This window comes from Marmota flaviventris, chromosome 12, assembly GCF_047511675.1.
Source record: "Marmota flaviventris isolate mMarFla1 chromosome 12, mMarFla1.hap1, whole genome shotgun sequence".
NCBI lineage: Eukaryota > Metazoa > Chordata > Mammalia > Rodentia > Sciuridae > Marmota > Marmota flaviventris.
In genome coordinates, this window is record NC_092509.1 from 78,260,554 (window position 1) to 78,276,328 (window position 15,775).

Sequence of the window (15,775 nt, forward strand, 5' to 3'; positions counted from 1 at the left end):
ATCTTCCCTTCCCTCCAGGCAGAGGAGGATTCCTGTCCCTACCTTCAGCTCAGAGATGGAGATTCTGCTGGGGAAAGGGGGTCACAAAGAACCATCAAAGGAAGAGAAGCTGGGTTTCTCTTCATTTGGGATGCTGTTTTTCGAAGATTGGCTTCCTAAGGGGGGAAGGTGGGTGGGAAACTGAGAACAAAGATTTATGGATAGAGATTACATAAGGATTATCTGGGGAGTTAACAGAAATTTAGAATTGAAATGGACCAAGAACACCTACTAAAAACTTATATTAACTCCAACTGCTTGGGGCTAAGTTTGTACGATTTATTGCAAATTATAGGTTTCAGAATCATTACAGAACAGGTATTCAGAGCGTGGTATGTTCCAGCCCCCATTCAATTCTCTGGGGCCCTTGACAACTGACTCGACCCAGTTTAAACTATCAGGTGCTGATGACCATCTGTACTTGCTCTGGGCTTAGGTGGGCCATCTCCCCACACTTGCCCTCCTGACCTTGCACCTAGAGGGGGGCGGGGCTAATACCCTGACCCCAGTTTCTCTAAAAGCTCTGCCTGAGAATAGGAACAAAGCCTCAATGGAGCCTAAGAGAACTTGGGTTAGGATATAGAAGGTAGGCTCTTGCTGAGGCCTGCCTGTCCCAAGTAACAAGTGAGGGCCGCTCCTACTGGGAATCACAAGTTGGCCTAATCTGCCCCAGTGGTAGGATTTTCTTTTTGAGTTTGGCACTGAGTTTAAAGTCTCTCTAGGTCATTTCCATGACTCTTAGCCCTGACTCCCTGCCCTAGGGTGAGGAAGGCAACTAGCTGGCCACCATGCCTTGACTCTAGAATCCACATTCACCCCCTCACTACCCACCAAAATACTCAACTATGAAGGGAAGGGGTTCTTCTCCCCTTGGGTTCATTTCCTCTGCCCTGGCACCTCCCAAGCTCCTAGGGAGGATACAACCCCACTGCATCATTCAATGGTGACCTTCCTATCCCTTGTCCTGCTTCTTCCTGGGATCTAGAGCTGGCCAAGAAGAAGGGTACTCAACAACACTAAGGAGCTGATAGGCTCTGGGATTGCTGGAAGCTATTTTTTTTTTTTTTTACAGTGCTGGGGATTGAATCCAGGGCTTGCACGTGCTAGGTTAGAGTTCTACCATTGAGCTACATCCTCAGCGCAGGATTCATTTTCAAAATCCATTCCTCTCCAGTTACCACGTCAGTTGGAAACTGAGGTTCATACTCACACAGTTGGGCCTCAGCAATAGAGTCAACAGGTCCTGCCCTTGTCACCTACCTACTTCATCACAGTCTTTAAGTCCACGGGGAGAAACAATTTGCTGAAGCTGCACAGGTGTGAATGGCAAACAGTGACACAGAGGAGGCCCGGCTCACTCAGCATTTTCATAGAATAAACAACTGTCATCAAAGGAGCTTTCTTAAATTAACAAATCCTTAACCTTCACAATAGAATTACAGATAAAACTCCAATTAATGAATAATGAGGTGGAGTTCTTTAGGGAAATTAGCTCAATCTCCTTCTTCAGTGGAAGCACCTACCATAAATCAAGCTAGGTTAATCAAATGTCACCTAATTGTGGACATTAGGGAATACGCTAGAATGAAAAAGATAAGAATTACTTGAAATTGGCATAGCAGTTGTTAGTATGGAAACAGGAACTTCTTAGATAATTAGCGGGAATTACAGAATGCTTTAAGTACTATTTGTACACTCCAATAAACATTCTTGGTATCCAACTTCTCCAGGTAATTTATTTGGCAGGCTGGAAAACCTTTTTAATGCTGGTGTAGTCGGTGGTTGGACCAACTGGAGAGGGAGATTAGGGGGCTACAATGGAGCGTGAGAGGAGAGGAGCCCCCTCAACTCAGATATCTGTTGATGGGTAAGACACCATCCCAACATGTCATGGTTCTTGGACTTCTTTAAATTCCTGGTTTCCCGGGCTCCAGGCTGGTGACTAGAACATTCCAGGCTGAGCCAGGGTCTTGGCTAAGGAAGCACAACCTAGGCCTGGGTGGGAACCCACATCACCACCCCTAGCCACTTGGCTGTGCCTCCTCCCTGACCTCCAAAGACCTAGACTCCCTGCCTCTCAGTCTGCTTAGAACCTTCCTAGAGGGGGAAAGACAAGGATCCCTGGAAAGAAACCTAGAGTCTTCTTTCTTTTCTACAAATCCTAAGACAAACATGATGCTGGGGGTCTCGTCTCAAGCTCAGCATGTCCCAAATCAAACCCACATTTCCACATGAGCCTGCTCCTCTGCATCCCCACCCCAGTGGTTGGCAATAGGAGGAAGACATGGTTTTCCCAGCCCCTCAGAGCTCATTCCTGTAGACAGCTGGTCACCAAGGCTCACAAATTCTGACGGGAGGGGGAGAGGCCCGTATGCGCTAGGCCAGCACCTTCCCTCACCTTCCCTCAACTCTGTCTGCCCTTCCTGGCTGTGTCACGTTGCTTTGTCTTGCTCCTCTCCAGTCACCTGTGCTATGGACTCTGCCACCCTTGCTCCATCAGTGTTGGGGTACTGGTGACCATGAGAGGAGATGAGGATACACCATACATTATGCTGAATGTAAGGGAGTTTGCCATTTAGATGAACAGAGCAAACGTGGCCCCGTGACAACTGATAAGCCATCTGAGTGGCACAGGCCATCTGGGAGGTGGGGAAAGAGCTGGGGAAGCTTGGGGAAAGCATGAGTTCACTTAAAAAAGAAGCACATAATATTGCCAAGCTCTCCTGGTCCTGGGTCAGGATTTTTAACATCTGGATTGTGGTCAAGGACCCCACAGTTAGGCAGACCAAGTTTGACAACTCTCTCTTCCCAGCTCTGTGATATTAGCCTTAAAATTTCTTGTTCTATATAAATACAGGTTTGTAAATATTAAATAAATTAATCTACTTGGTATGTGCTATGGGTAAAGTTTGTTTCTCCAAAAATTCATAGTCCCCAATGCAACAGTATTAACAGGCCTGAGCCAAGACCAGCGGCACACACCTATAATCCCAAATACTTCAGGCTCAGGAGGCTGAGACAGGAGGATGGCAAGTTTGAGGACAGCCTCAGCAACTGAGAGAGACCCTGTCTCAAGACAACAAATAAAAAAGGGTTGGGGTTATGGCTCAGTGGCAGAGAGCAGTTGGATTCAATGCCCAGCACTGCAAAACAAATAAAAACAGGCCTTTAGAAGGTGATTAGGTCACAAGGGTAGAACCCTCATGCATGGCATTTGTGTTCTTATAAAAGATCTGGGAGCCCAGTTAGCCCTTCCGCCCCTTCCACCGTGTGCAAATGTTTCAAGAAAGCGCCATCTCTGAGGACTGGGCCCTTGCCAGACCCCCACTCTGCTGGCTTGATCTTGGACTTTCCAGACTCCAGAACTATAAGGAATAAATTTCTGCTATTTATAAATGACCCAGTCTAAGGTATTTTGTCATAGCATCAGAACAAACTAAGAAAGAATGGCTAGAACAGTGTCTGGCACACAATACCCACTAATTTTCAGCTCTTACTAATATTAATCCTTTAACAACCCTCTGAGATAAGGTTGGTTCATCATTCGAATATGTACTTTTAGGAATGCAGAGAGCAATGAGACTGACCTATAGGAGTGTCCTCAGCCCAGTATGGAGATAGGCCAGGAGACCACAATGACCCTCAGCATGACAATGTGCTATGAGCTGGGGGGCTAAGACTGCTGGTCATCTATTACGCTTGGGAGGGGCAGGCATTATCTCCCGGGTGATGCTTGAAATGGCCTGAAGACTTGAAGCTGCAAAGGCAATAAAAATAGTGGGGCTGCATTCTGGTGAGGGGCTGGGTGGACTCGAGACTGACAGAGAAGAGGGCCAAGGAATCCAGTCATGCATGGCTTCATATGGCCACCAGGAGGAGGAGCTGGGTCCCTGATTTAGAGGTGGCAGGGATTTAGAGGTGGCAGGGAGCTGCTGAAAGGGCAGACAGCAGCAGCTCTGGGAGCGGTGTAAACAGCACGAGCCGAGGAAGCCTGGGCAGGAGATTCAGAGATGAAGGAGGAAACAGTCAAGCCCAGGAGTCGGGCTCCTCACCCCTTTCTCTTGGCCTCTTCTTTTGTGGCCCAAGCAACCTAAACATGAACTTCCCCATCAATCCTGTGGTTGTATAAGTAAACAGAAGGTTATCAACTACAAGTTTTGAATTGATACTTCCTTTCCAGAATATAGCAGCCCTTGGGACTCTGAAAGGAGTTGGACCGTCAAGTGAGCTCAAAGTTTGTTTGTTTTTTTGTTTTGTTTTTTAAAAAGGAAAAAGGACCAGAGGCCATTTGTACATTGTCTTAAAACCAGGTTGTTTATTGGTACACACATACCCACACTCACACCCACACACACCCACACACCCACTCCTGATGCACTGAGCCAATACAGTACTGAGAAGGGGCCTGGTGAGACACAGGAGGCTGGTGAGGAGGGCTCGGGTCACTGGTGACTCTCAAGGAAAAAAATATATTGACTATGAGGCAAGGGGTACACCGAGACAACCGCCTTCCATCACTGTGTAGATGCCGCTTCATGGTCTCCCTGAAACACTCTTCAAGGGGCCCAGCTGCCGCCTATGACAAGGCCAACCACGACAAGGTGAAGATGCAGAGACAAGAGGCTAGAGCTGCCTCTCCTACGCAGCGAGCCATGAGACTCCCCTGCGGGAGGCAGATGGCCTTCTGCTGCTCCACTCCACCCATCTCAGGAACCTGGAGTATGTTCATAATTTCAACATCCGTTACCCAAGAATAGGGGCGTGTTCTCTCTACCCGATTCATTGTATGCTCTGTCTCTACTCCTAGAAGCCTGATGGCAGAAAGGGCAGGAAGCAATAACAGAGAGCAAGGGCAGGTGGTTGCCTGGCCCAGCCCAGGGGAGAGGCCCCTAGACACACCACTGGACAAGCTCCCTCTACTAAGAGGTAGCACCAGGCTCTAAGTCCCAGTACAGCTCCAGGTTCCAGCAGTCCTTCAGGACAGGGTGCTGTGGCCCATTACTCCACCTGCTAGCCTAGCCCTGCTCAGAGCCAAGTGGAACAGGCTGCAAACCAGCTGCTCCGGCCACCTGTAGGAGGGCGCTGCACTGGCATCTCTCCAACTAACACGCCCAGACACCCTCCCTCTCCTCTCACTTGGATGAAGCTCTAGATCCCATCAACCCATGAACTTGAGTTCCAAGCACTTTCAGGCACCTTGGTAAGATGAAGGAATGGGTAGGGAAGAGAGATTTCTGGGAATAGTATTCCTCCCAAACCAGGACCTGCAGCCCTCTGCCCATTCCCACCATGCTGATAGGGAAAACAAAATGGTGAAAGCTGGGTGGGTCTCAGAAATTTCTGGAGGTGACAGTCCCTGCACAGCAAAAGAGTCCTGAAGAGGGATGGATGATTTAGGGACAAGCAGGAATGATTTCCTTCATCAACACTACATTTCCTAGGCCTGGGACATGATTCTCAGAAGGGGAAGCTTTTTCTTCTCAGCAAGTCAAAGGAAGAAAGCTTCAGACTGTCTTTTTCCCAAATCTGCTTTTAGGGTCAATGTATATTCAATCCACTCATCGGGTTCATTTTTAGGGGGCTGGGATTACTGAATAAGTAAGGCAGAGGATGATGGGGAAGAGATGCTGGGGTCACAGTGGGCAGAACCCAGTGGGATCTGTTCTGCCCCAGGGTTATGATGCACTCCTCCCAGCCCAGATGAAGCTCCACCCTTTGGTTGGGGCTGGTATCGTTCCTACTGTCCTTTGAGCTTAAGGCTACCAGAGGTCATCAGCTCCTACTAGCTTGCCTGCCTACCCGGCTTACTGGGCATGGGGCTAAGAGTTTCCCCACCCTGACCTTAGCCCAAAACTGAGGTCCATTTTGCTCTGATTCTTCCCAAACTCATGTTTGGGATTCAATTTGAGTGGGGACTCAGAATTTCTACCTCAGGTTTCCTAGATCCTCTCCTAGCCTCAGCATCCTGAGCCCCAAGCAAGTCCTCAAGGCAGAAGCTGCAAGTGGTGGTGATGGACTGGGGGAGGGTGGAGCTGAGGGTGCCAAAACCAACCCTCAGACAATCTGGCACAACCAGAGTGGACAGGGACCAAAAGACCAAATAGCCCAAACAGGACAGTGTGAAGTGCCACCTTTTTTGAAAGGGCCATCTCAGTCCTTGGCCCAGGATCCTCCTGGTGGAGGGCGCAGTCCAAACCAGGCCAGGTCCAGAGGGAGGGTGAGGTCACAGCCACTGCGGGCTGCCCTTCTCTCTTCCCCCAGAATCCCAAGCATGGACAACCTGAGTGCCTCCACAACACGGGAGACCCCAGCCACAATCACGAGACTTACAAAGGACACGCAGTGGGACTCAGGAGTAGTGGGATGTCGAGGGGATAGATGAATATATTCTGAGATCCAGGGCAACCGGAAGGTCACAGACGAGACTAGGAGCCGTGGGAAGAAGGGGAACGAGCAGGAGGGGTCAGGGCCGGCTGAGCCTGTGAAACCAGAAGGACGCCGGCCCAGGCCGTGGCTAGTCCCGGAAGGCGGAGAGCATGTGTCCGTAGAGATAGTGGGAATGAGCTGAGAGAGAAGAAAGGCACGCGCTGTGGGCGGGCAGGCAGTCCCTGGGAGGCAGCTTGCGAGGGGTCTGCGGCATGCTCCCAAGCACAAAGCGCCCCAGGCCACACGAAGCAGGAAGGGGCAAGCCGGGCAGTGCTGGCGAGCGGGGCTGGGGTGGCAGGGCCGGGTGGCAGGGCCAGGCCGGCGGCCAGGGGCAGGCGCGTGGGGCCGAGCGCAGCAGCAGGCGCCGGCGTCCCAGGCCCACTTACCCCGAGCCAGGGGCACACCCCCGTCAGACCCGGGGCGGGAGGGTGGGGGTCAGCAGGAGTAGGTCCGAACCGTGGAGGTCTCCAATCTCTGCGCCCCCGCCGGCCCGGCTGGGAGGAGTCGGCAGCGGGAGAACACACAGAGCGCGGGGTTAGTGTGCGCACACGCTCGCTCGCGGGCCGCAGCGACACACTCCTCGGCAGGGGCTGCCCGCAGCGCCCCCCGCGGCAGCCGTTAGTGCAGTGTCAGCCCGAGGGTGCGAGGGGCCGCCAGCTCCGGCCCCGCACCCTCCACCCGGCTTGGCCCGGGACTCCTGGTCTGGAGCCCGCGCCCAGCGGGGCCTCGGCCATGCCCAGCCAGCCGGTCACTCACCTTCAGGCATGACTTTCTTGGGAGGGCCGGGAGGGGGCTGCAGGGTCCCCAGGGAGGACACGCGGAAGCCTGCCGGGAGCGTCTCTGCCGAGGTGCCCAGCATGCCGCCGCTGTGGTGGTCCCGCGGCCGGAAGCGTTTCCTCCAGGAGGGCGCGCGGCGGAACACCTTGTCCTCCCCCTGCAAGGTGGAGACACGCAGAGGCCCAAGGAGGTTGTGATTGTCACTCACTCCTTGCCCCAGGAAGGGCAGTTGTGGCTAGTTCTGGAGATACTAACTACTCCCTTTGGAAAGAAGGGACAAGGTCACTTCCCCCTTTCTAGTCCTCAGTTTTTCCACCAGTGGATAAATCTGGAGTTGAAGTGGATGACTCCCATGGGTCCTTACAACTCTCTAACGTCTCCCTGGGGGAAGAACGGGAGAGCCTTCTGGTCAGATCTGTCATCTGGCATTGGACTCTGCTTCTCTACCCACATTAATCTTCTAAGCCTGAGTTTGGGGTGCCCATTGGACTTTCAAGGTGTTCCTCTTCTCAGCCTCCCATAGAAACGCACGGGACAGTCCTCACACATGCTCTCCTGTCCTTCTGCGTCCTAAGACTATCACCCAGGTATTCTGGAAGAGCACTGTGTCGGCAGTCAGGATACCTGACTTCCAATCTTGACTCTTCCATATTACCCGCTGTGTGCCGTTGGGCAAGTTAAGTGACCTCTCTAAGCCTCAGTTTCCTCCTCTGTAAATCAGGAACACCAACATCTGTCCAACTACTTCTCAGATTACCTATCCAACAGGATTAGATGAGAGAACCCTTTGTCAGTGATGGGTGATGACCAGAGACATACTCCAAAGGACATGACTGGCAGTCCCCAGCCATCTGCCACCTCACAGATGACACCAAGTCTCCAAAATAACTATCTCTACTAGAGGGCACCAGGGCCACAACCCTACAGGATGCTACCCTGCAAAGGCCTCCCACTCCACCCTTTAGAGCCACATCCACCCTGCTTTGTAGTCACACCTCATCTCCCCCCCCCCCCCCCCCCCCCCCCCCCCCCCGTGTGGGAGAAAGAGCCCCAGGGTGCAGGCACAGTGAACCCAGCAGGGAAAAGGACACTAACCCTTTGCTTTTCTCCCAACTACTCCTGCCAACCCCTCAGGATTTGTTTTTGTTTTATTTTGAGACAGAGTCTCCTTGCTTAGTTTCTCAGGCTAGCCTTGAGTTTGCAATCCTCCTACCTCAGCCTCCTGAGTAACTGGGATTATAGGTATGTCACCTGGCTTGGCTAAGATTGTTGTTTAAGCCCTTGGAGGCCAAACATTCTAATCGATTCTTAGCACCAGGTATCTCTGTCACAGCACTAGTTCCAGTAGCATTTTTTATGGATTTAGGAGATTATTTCATTATTTTCTTCCTCTCCTTCATTTACCTCCTCAATCCCTCCCTCCCCCTACCCTTTCACTTTATCCCTCTTTGCCTCTCTCTCAAATTCTATGCTCCATGATTGCAGAAACCGTGATCTTTTTTGTTCCAACCAATGTCTCCCCAGCTCCTGAGTAGTGTCTGGGAATACTGTAGGCATTCAACAGATATTTGTTAAATAATAGGTGGCAGTGGTTCCCTACACAGGAGTCCATTCCTGAACTTGGCAGGGACCTGCAGCTTCCTCATGTCCTGCTCTTTACTAGCCTGGAGCCCTTTCTCTCAGCCCCCATTTCCACTTTCAGCCAATCCTAAGGACTTCCTGCTGTATTCCTCCTCTGTCCCCTAAGAAGCACATGTTCTTCCTGTCCCTCCGGATTTCCCTTCGGTCCTGATCTCCATGGAGAGGGAGAACTTGCTACAGCTTTTCAGAGCCTTGAAGTTGGAGAAAGGAAACAGAACCAGAACTGACAGGACTAGTAGCAAGAGACAGCTCCAGGTTGTTGGAGAAGCACTAGACAGCTAGATAGGAAGCAGCTTCCACAGGTCTCTGCCCAGCCCCCTCACCAAATTTCACCCTTTCCCAGGACTTGGCTTCTGCTTTAAGCTCCCTGCAAGAACCAGTCCTCTATAGTCCCACATGGAGTTGCATCTCAGAAACCTCACTTTACTGACCAACGGCATCACCCACTCAATTCCATAACTCCACCCCAAAGTCTTATAGATCAGCCAGCCATGCCAGCTTCCAGTAGGTGGTGGGATGCAGGGGAGAGAGCACAGGAATCAACACACATCTATTCCAGTTCTGTTCTCTACACCTCAACTCTGCCCTTTTCCTTTTCAGTGCTGGGGATTGAACCCTAGCACATGCTAGGCAAGTGATCTACCACAGAGCTACACCCCAACCCAGTAAAGTATTTCTTTAAGCTTCAATGTCTTCATCTCTAAGATGGGGATAGTAACCCATTCCTAGATGGGGATAGTAATCCATTCCATAGATGACTGTTAGCACAAAGTGAAACATCTGGAACATTGTGCCACTCTGCCTGGCCTATCCCTGGAACACAGCAGGCCTTCTGAGTATTTCTGTAAGAACTGAAGGAATAGAAAATTTTCTAAATTAGAAGCACCGTGCTAATATATACGGGGCTCATTTTTCCAGATAGCAACGAAGAAAGCTAAGATCCTATCTAGGTGTGTGTGTGGGGGCTAAGTGGTAGGCAATGGGAAAATTAAGATCTCTGAGAGTGGGGACAGTTGGGGAGTACGAATTTATCTCCTTGATTGAGATACAAAGACACACACAGACACGCACGCGCACGCACACACACAGAGTTACCACCCACCCCCCCACAACTTCAAGGTACCTCTGTGAAGAAAGCATACCTCCACAAATTCTGTGTATTCCCCAGTGTGTCCTGTCTACTAGGGCAGGGCAATCACTCTACAAAGGTGGTTTTTAGCCTTGTTAAACCCAACTAAGAAACAATGATCTGACTGAAGATGGAGAAGCTAAAAATAAATAAATAGTCTGGGCCCTTTTTAAAACTTGTTTGGAGCCAAATCAGCTACAGCAGCCATAACAGCCAAGGGCAAGCAAGGTTGGTGAAAGGAAAGTGAGTGGGGGCAGGGAAGGTGGGGCTGAGGAGGAGTGGGTCCTCAGGAAACAGGTGTGCAGAAGTAGCATCTCTAGGGGAGCACTATGGCTCAGGATGTCAGGGTTGTCCCTAAACCCAAAGGGAAGGCCTGAAGAAACTAGGGGCAAAGGACTGTGTCTTCAGCGGCAGGAGGGCTGCAAGAGGGAAACTTCCACGTGGAGTGAAGGGAGACAGAAAAGTGCAGCTAGAAAGCTGGGATGGTAAAGCCCGAACCAGTTTTCACTGCATCAGGCTGCGCTGAGGAACAGGGAGCACGGCTGCCATTCAGCAGCCTCAGCAGAGCATCTGTTCCCAAACAACCACACTACAGTGGGTGGGCTGCAGTCTTACTCTGCAGGCCAGAGACATGCTGGCTGTCAACACTGAAGACATGGGGTCTCAGAGACCAAGGCAAAGGTATGATCCCAAAGATATGACCTTGGGGGAAGACCTTGGACCCTGCATAGTTAGGAAGGCTGGGCCCAGAGTTGGAAAATTCTAGAAGTATAATTATAGGGGCCTTCAGCCTATCAGAAAGGAGTTTCATAGACTTCTTCACAGCCCATTGCTACCCAAGACAAGCCCAGCTAAGCCTGGCCTGCCACCCCACCCCCCCAACCCCCTATCATCATCTCTATCCACTCTGGCTCCCCTCCCTTAGGCTAGCCCACCAATGATCAGTCAGGGAAAGAAGAATTCATGAACTTCAACCCAACTGACCATGACCAAATCCCCGAGGCCCTGAATTCATGACCATGTACTCACATCATCCAGCTTCCGGTCTGTGCCCAAGGCCAAGAGGTTATTGAACTCTCTCTCCATCACCTGGCGGGCCTGGAGTCCACAGGGTGAGAGAAGGGAAGGTGAACAGGGCATAGTTAAGGACCTTTATGTCATCTTTCACCTGCTTCCTAGGGTCCAAGGGCAGAGATGTGGCAGGGCTTGATACACTTAGTCCTTCACACTTCTGAGGTTACTCCTCCAAGCAAACCTCAGTGTCCTCTTGGAAATGTTAAGCTTTAGGTTCTTTCATATGGTGAAAACAGGAAAAAAAAATGTAAAATTTTTTTAAAAAAATAGGATCCCAGAACATATGGATGGAAAGGCTTTACCTACTGGGAAAACAAGCAAATATTTTGTCTACAAGGGGAAAATCATGTCTGACTACCTTTGGAGGCGATTGGGGGATAAGTATGCAGACCACAGATAACCAAAACAACTTATCTGGATTAAATAAATCTATGTGCAAGGTTCCATATCATGAATTTAAACCAACAGCTCAGTCATGGCTGTTGGTGGCCCTGGGCTACATGATGTACAGAAGCTTTCTCTAGACCTCCTAGAAATGAATTCACAAAGAACATTGCCAGAAACAGGAATGTTTTCAAAATTTTATGCCAACAGATATTTTTGACCATTTTAAACAATGGACTCCATATTGGATCAGATAGCATTTCCCCCAACAGCTAATATGCTAAATGAATGAGTCAGGAAATAAGAAAGGCTAGAAAGCCATAGAAATGCTGCTGCTACAATTTTCAGGAATATTGCCATCTACAAAAACTGGAGGCAGCTGGGCACAGTGGCGCACACCTGTAACTCCAGCAGCTTGGGAGGCTGAGGCAGGAGGATCACAAGTTCAAAGCCAGCCTCAGCAATTTATTGAGGTCCTAGGCAGTTTAGCGAGACCCTGTCTCAAAATAAAATATAAAAAGGGCTGGGGATGTGGCTCAGTAGTTAAGCACCCCTGGGTTTAATCCCCAGCACTCCCCCCAAAACAAAACAAACAAAAAATAACTGAAGGCATTTTGAGATAGGAAGGAAAAGAAAGAGAAAAGCCCATTTCGTGGTGGATAAAATTAACCATAGCTTTCTGCATCAGTCTTTACAGTCTAATACTGTCTTTATCGGTATTGAGAACATGACAGTCATACACATGATCTTAAAGGAGAAGCCTGATAATATTTTCAAGGATCTCATGATGTTGTTCCTCTGGGTTGTGAATGGTCAAGTGGACAGGTACCAACTTCAGAAACACCTTGCAGAACTGTATGAGTGAGCAGGAAGGCAGCAAGTGAGTTTGAGGTGGGCAAGTGTAAGGAAATTGCATTTGAGGGGACATCTGAGATCTTCTTAGAGAAGAGGGGATCTGCACTATCTATTTTGACTGGTTAGGAGGGGTACTATAGGACACACTGGCCCAGTGTGCTACTATCACCCCCAAAGGCCAACACACACCCCAGAACTACAGCACAACACAGCACCACCCTCCCTCAAGCTAAAACACATCTGCTCCCAGAATAGCCTGTGCAGCCCTGGTGGCTGAATTTCAAAAGCGATCTGACAGCTGCAAACAGTCCAGACAAGGGCAGCTAAAATGATCAGGGACAGAGGCAAGTCTATATGAGGAAAGGCTAAAAGAATTAAGACCACTCTGTCTGGAGAGACAAAGGCTTGGGCCCAGAGGCAACATACTCAGAGTTTATAAAATTTACAGTTCTCACAAAAGGTGAGAACTGATCAAATATAAACATCCTTAAAAAATCTAAACTAAGAGTTCCTTCCCCAGGGGAAGCCTGACAGGGTCATTTTTAGGACAAATAAAATCAGGAAGTACTTTATACAACTGTTAGTACTTCTAGAATCCATTATCCACAGGAAGTTAGAAAGGCCAAAAATATAAATAGGTTCAAGAGAATTTAGATACATTCTTGGATGACAACTCCATAGTAATTATGAAAGGTAATTTAAGGAGATGTCTAATCTTTTGAGTTGTTGCTGGGCAGACAAAGCCCTGGCGCTGAAAGGCTCTGGGCTGTGCTAGCAGGTATATTTAGCTTTCTTAAGCCTGAGAGGCCAGGAGCAGGTCCCTAGGATGGCAGACAAAAGAGATATGGGCTTTCTGATCCCCATGGGGACCAAAGCTAGTTCTCCTGTAAGAAAAGTCAGGTCAGAGAAGTTGGTCAAGGAAAAGGAATGCAGAGTGTTGGCATGGAGGTCCCCACAGCAGTGTGGGGACAAAAACAACATCTCCTCATGTGAAAAATCATATTCCCATGAGCCTTCGCCAGGCATAGGGACCACTCTTGGAGGTTTGAGGGCATTACAATCCCTCTGGGGCATGCCCCAGAAAAGCACCCTGCACACATACACACCAGGAAGAAAGAAAAGAAAAAAGAGTGAGACCAATTGATTAAAGGGCTGCCCACCTGGGTGTTCTGCGTGGGGATCTGGAGGACCAAGGCCAGTGTGTTGTGGTCAAAGTTCTCATCCAGAGCCAGCAGGGCACCATGGACACCACTCTCTTGCAGGTTTCCTGCATAGTCCCGAAGCCCAATAGACTGTACCCAATGAACCACCTGGTCATTGGTCCAAACCAGCACATCTGGAGAGCAGGGGAATAGAAGGAACAAAAAGAGACATAGGTTTGGCCCAACCTCTCCTCCAGGGGTCTCTTGACTCAATGTCCCATCACTCTGCTGTTTCCCACCCTTCCCCCAACCTCCCATACCTTGTCTCTGTCATCCCTGATACCTTGGCTCCTGGAGAACCAGCCCCACCTCACTGTACCCCTGCCAGCCTGCAGGACTTGGGATAAGGCCACTCCAGAGCCTCTGCAAGAATCTTCTGCCTACCCAGGCCAAAGTGGCCTTTTATTCTCCCACCTTCAAAGTCTCTTCTAAAACCTGCCTCTGTTTCTCATCCAACCCCACCCAGATCACCAAGTTCCATGAGAAGAAGCCCAGGCTGCAGCACTGTCCCAGGTTAAGACTGCACCTTCCTCTCCAATTGGGAGCTTCCCTGAGCTCAGAATGCTCCTTCTCTACCCCGCCCAAGGAAGGGACCAGCAGGCCAGGCTGCTCCCGCACCCTTCTGAGGCCCCCACCAGGCCTGACCAGCTTACCCTTGATCTCGTGCTGGCTCTCTTCCCGCCTCTTCTCCAGTTCCTTCCGGTCGTAATTCAGCCTCTTCAGACACATGATGCCGTACTGAAGGCTGGTCCTGCAGGCACACAACCCCCAAGCCAGACCCTCAGCAGGGCCACGTCTCCCATGGGCCCAACATTCCGCAGCAGCCACAGCAGATCCAGGCCTGCTGCCTCTGCACAAGAGTGCCCCAGCCACCTCGTGCTTTTCCAGCTGCAGAGGCCTGCATGTGACCCTGCAGAGGTTATGTCGTGCTCTCTGCTACCCTGCGTCCTCCTTCTCAGCCAGGGATTGGACCTGACTTTTAGAACAAAAGTGTTTTGAACATGTCCTTTCTCTCCAGGCACTGGAATGACAAGACCTCTACCACCCATAATCCGAGTCTCACCCTCCCTCTGGCTACTCTTCCCTTGCTCTCTCTGCTGTAGCCACACTGACACCCCTGCTATTCCTCAAACACAGCAGGCTCCCTAGGTCAGGGTGCCTCAGGGTCTTTGCACTGACTGTTCCCTCTGCTTGGAACACTCCTCCCCAGTCTGCTGCACAGCTCACTGCTTCCTGTCCTTTAAGCATTGCTCAAATATCACCTTCTCAGCCCAATTTACCAGTCACCTTGTTCATCAGATTGGAAACTGCACCATCACACCCGGCCCAAACTCCCAATCTCCCTTATCCTTAGACTAATTTTTTTTCTACCACTTTTTAGCTAGTAACTTACCATAGTTTATTGTTCCTGAACTGTCTCTCCCAGTTAAAATGTAAGCTCTATGAGGTCAAGGAACTTTGATTTGTCCACTGATTTTAAACATCTAGTACATAAGAGGCCCTATATAAATGCTGAATGAGTTAAATGGAATAATTCACATAAATTACTGAGAATACTTAAAGAGTATGAGGTCATCATAAGCACTGAATAAATAATAACTAAGCCAGACTAAGATGAGAGCTGCAGGTTAGAAGGGACCCTACAATCAACAGTCCCAGCTTTTCCTAAGGCAGGCATGGTCTCCACAGCATCCTCCAGAGCAGTCACAGAGCCAAGACCTGAACATGCTCAGTGACAGGGGACTCACTACCTTCTCAGGGGAGCTTACTAGGAGAACAGCAGATTCTTGCTTAACTTAAATACACTTTTGTCCCTCATTCTTTCTTTCCCCAACCAGAAAATAGAAGTTTCCTCCCAAATGCAGCTTTTGACTCTACTATTGAGGCACTGTAAGATTAAATTATGCAGATTATTCTCATTTTTCTTCTCAGTTCTACTCAAGAAGTATCTCTTCCACAGCTCAGAGACACCATTTCTAGGAACCCTTTTCCGGCTGAGCCACCGTTTAATGCTCAAATCACTGATTTAAGTCCTGGTCCCTGCAAGGGACATGAATACAAACAGCTCATGATGGCAAATACCCTCTAATTTTAATTTTGCTATAATTCTCACTACAATTACTGAGACTTTGAAAGCTGTTGCGTGGCACCGCAAAACCATAAGCATAAAGACCTTAAGTTTGGCCGCACTAGGTTTCAATAGCAGTTCTGCCACCTGTTAGCTGAGCGGCACTGTGCATCTGTGAGA

The 15,775-nt window shown here is 49.7% G+C and overlaps 1 protein-coding gene across 4 annotated transcripts in view; it reads right to left on the reverse strand.

Annotated features, from left to right (window-relative positions):
- Positions 1-4,334: 4,334 nt before the first annotated feature.
- Ppfia4 (PTPRF interacting protein alpha 4) overlaps positions 4,335-15,775 on the reverse strand; it is a 50,629-nt gene continuing 39,188 nt past the window's right edge. For 2 of the 4 annotated variants that reach the window (XM_071600169.1, XM_071600168.1), the window contains 6 exons: positions 14,181-14,278; positions 13,486-13,661; positions 11,042-11,110; positions 7,222-7,399; positions 6,852-6,959; positions 4,335-6,603 (listed from right to left, as the gene is read on the reverse strand). In XM_071600169.1, the coding sequence (XP_071456270.1) occupies positions 6,901-6,959; positions 7,222-7,399; positions 11,042-11,110; positions 13,486-13,661; positions 14,181-14,278 (580 nt within the window). In that variant the 3' untranslated portion in view covers positions 4,335-6,603; positions 6,852-6,900. The remainder of the gene's footprint in view (positions 6,604-6,851; positions 6,960-7,221; positions 7,400-11,041; positions 11,111-13,485; positions 13,662-14,180; positions 14,279-15,775) is intronic. The other 2 variants (XM_027945620.2, XM_027945619.2) reach the window with 1 other exon arrangement.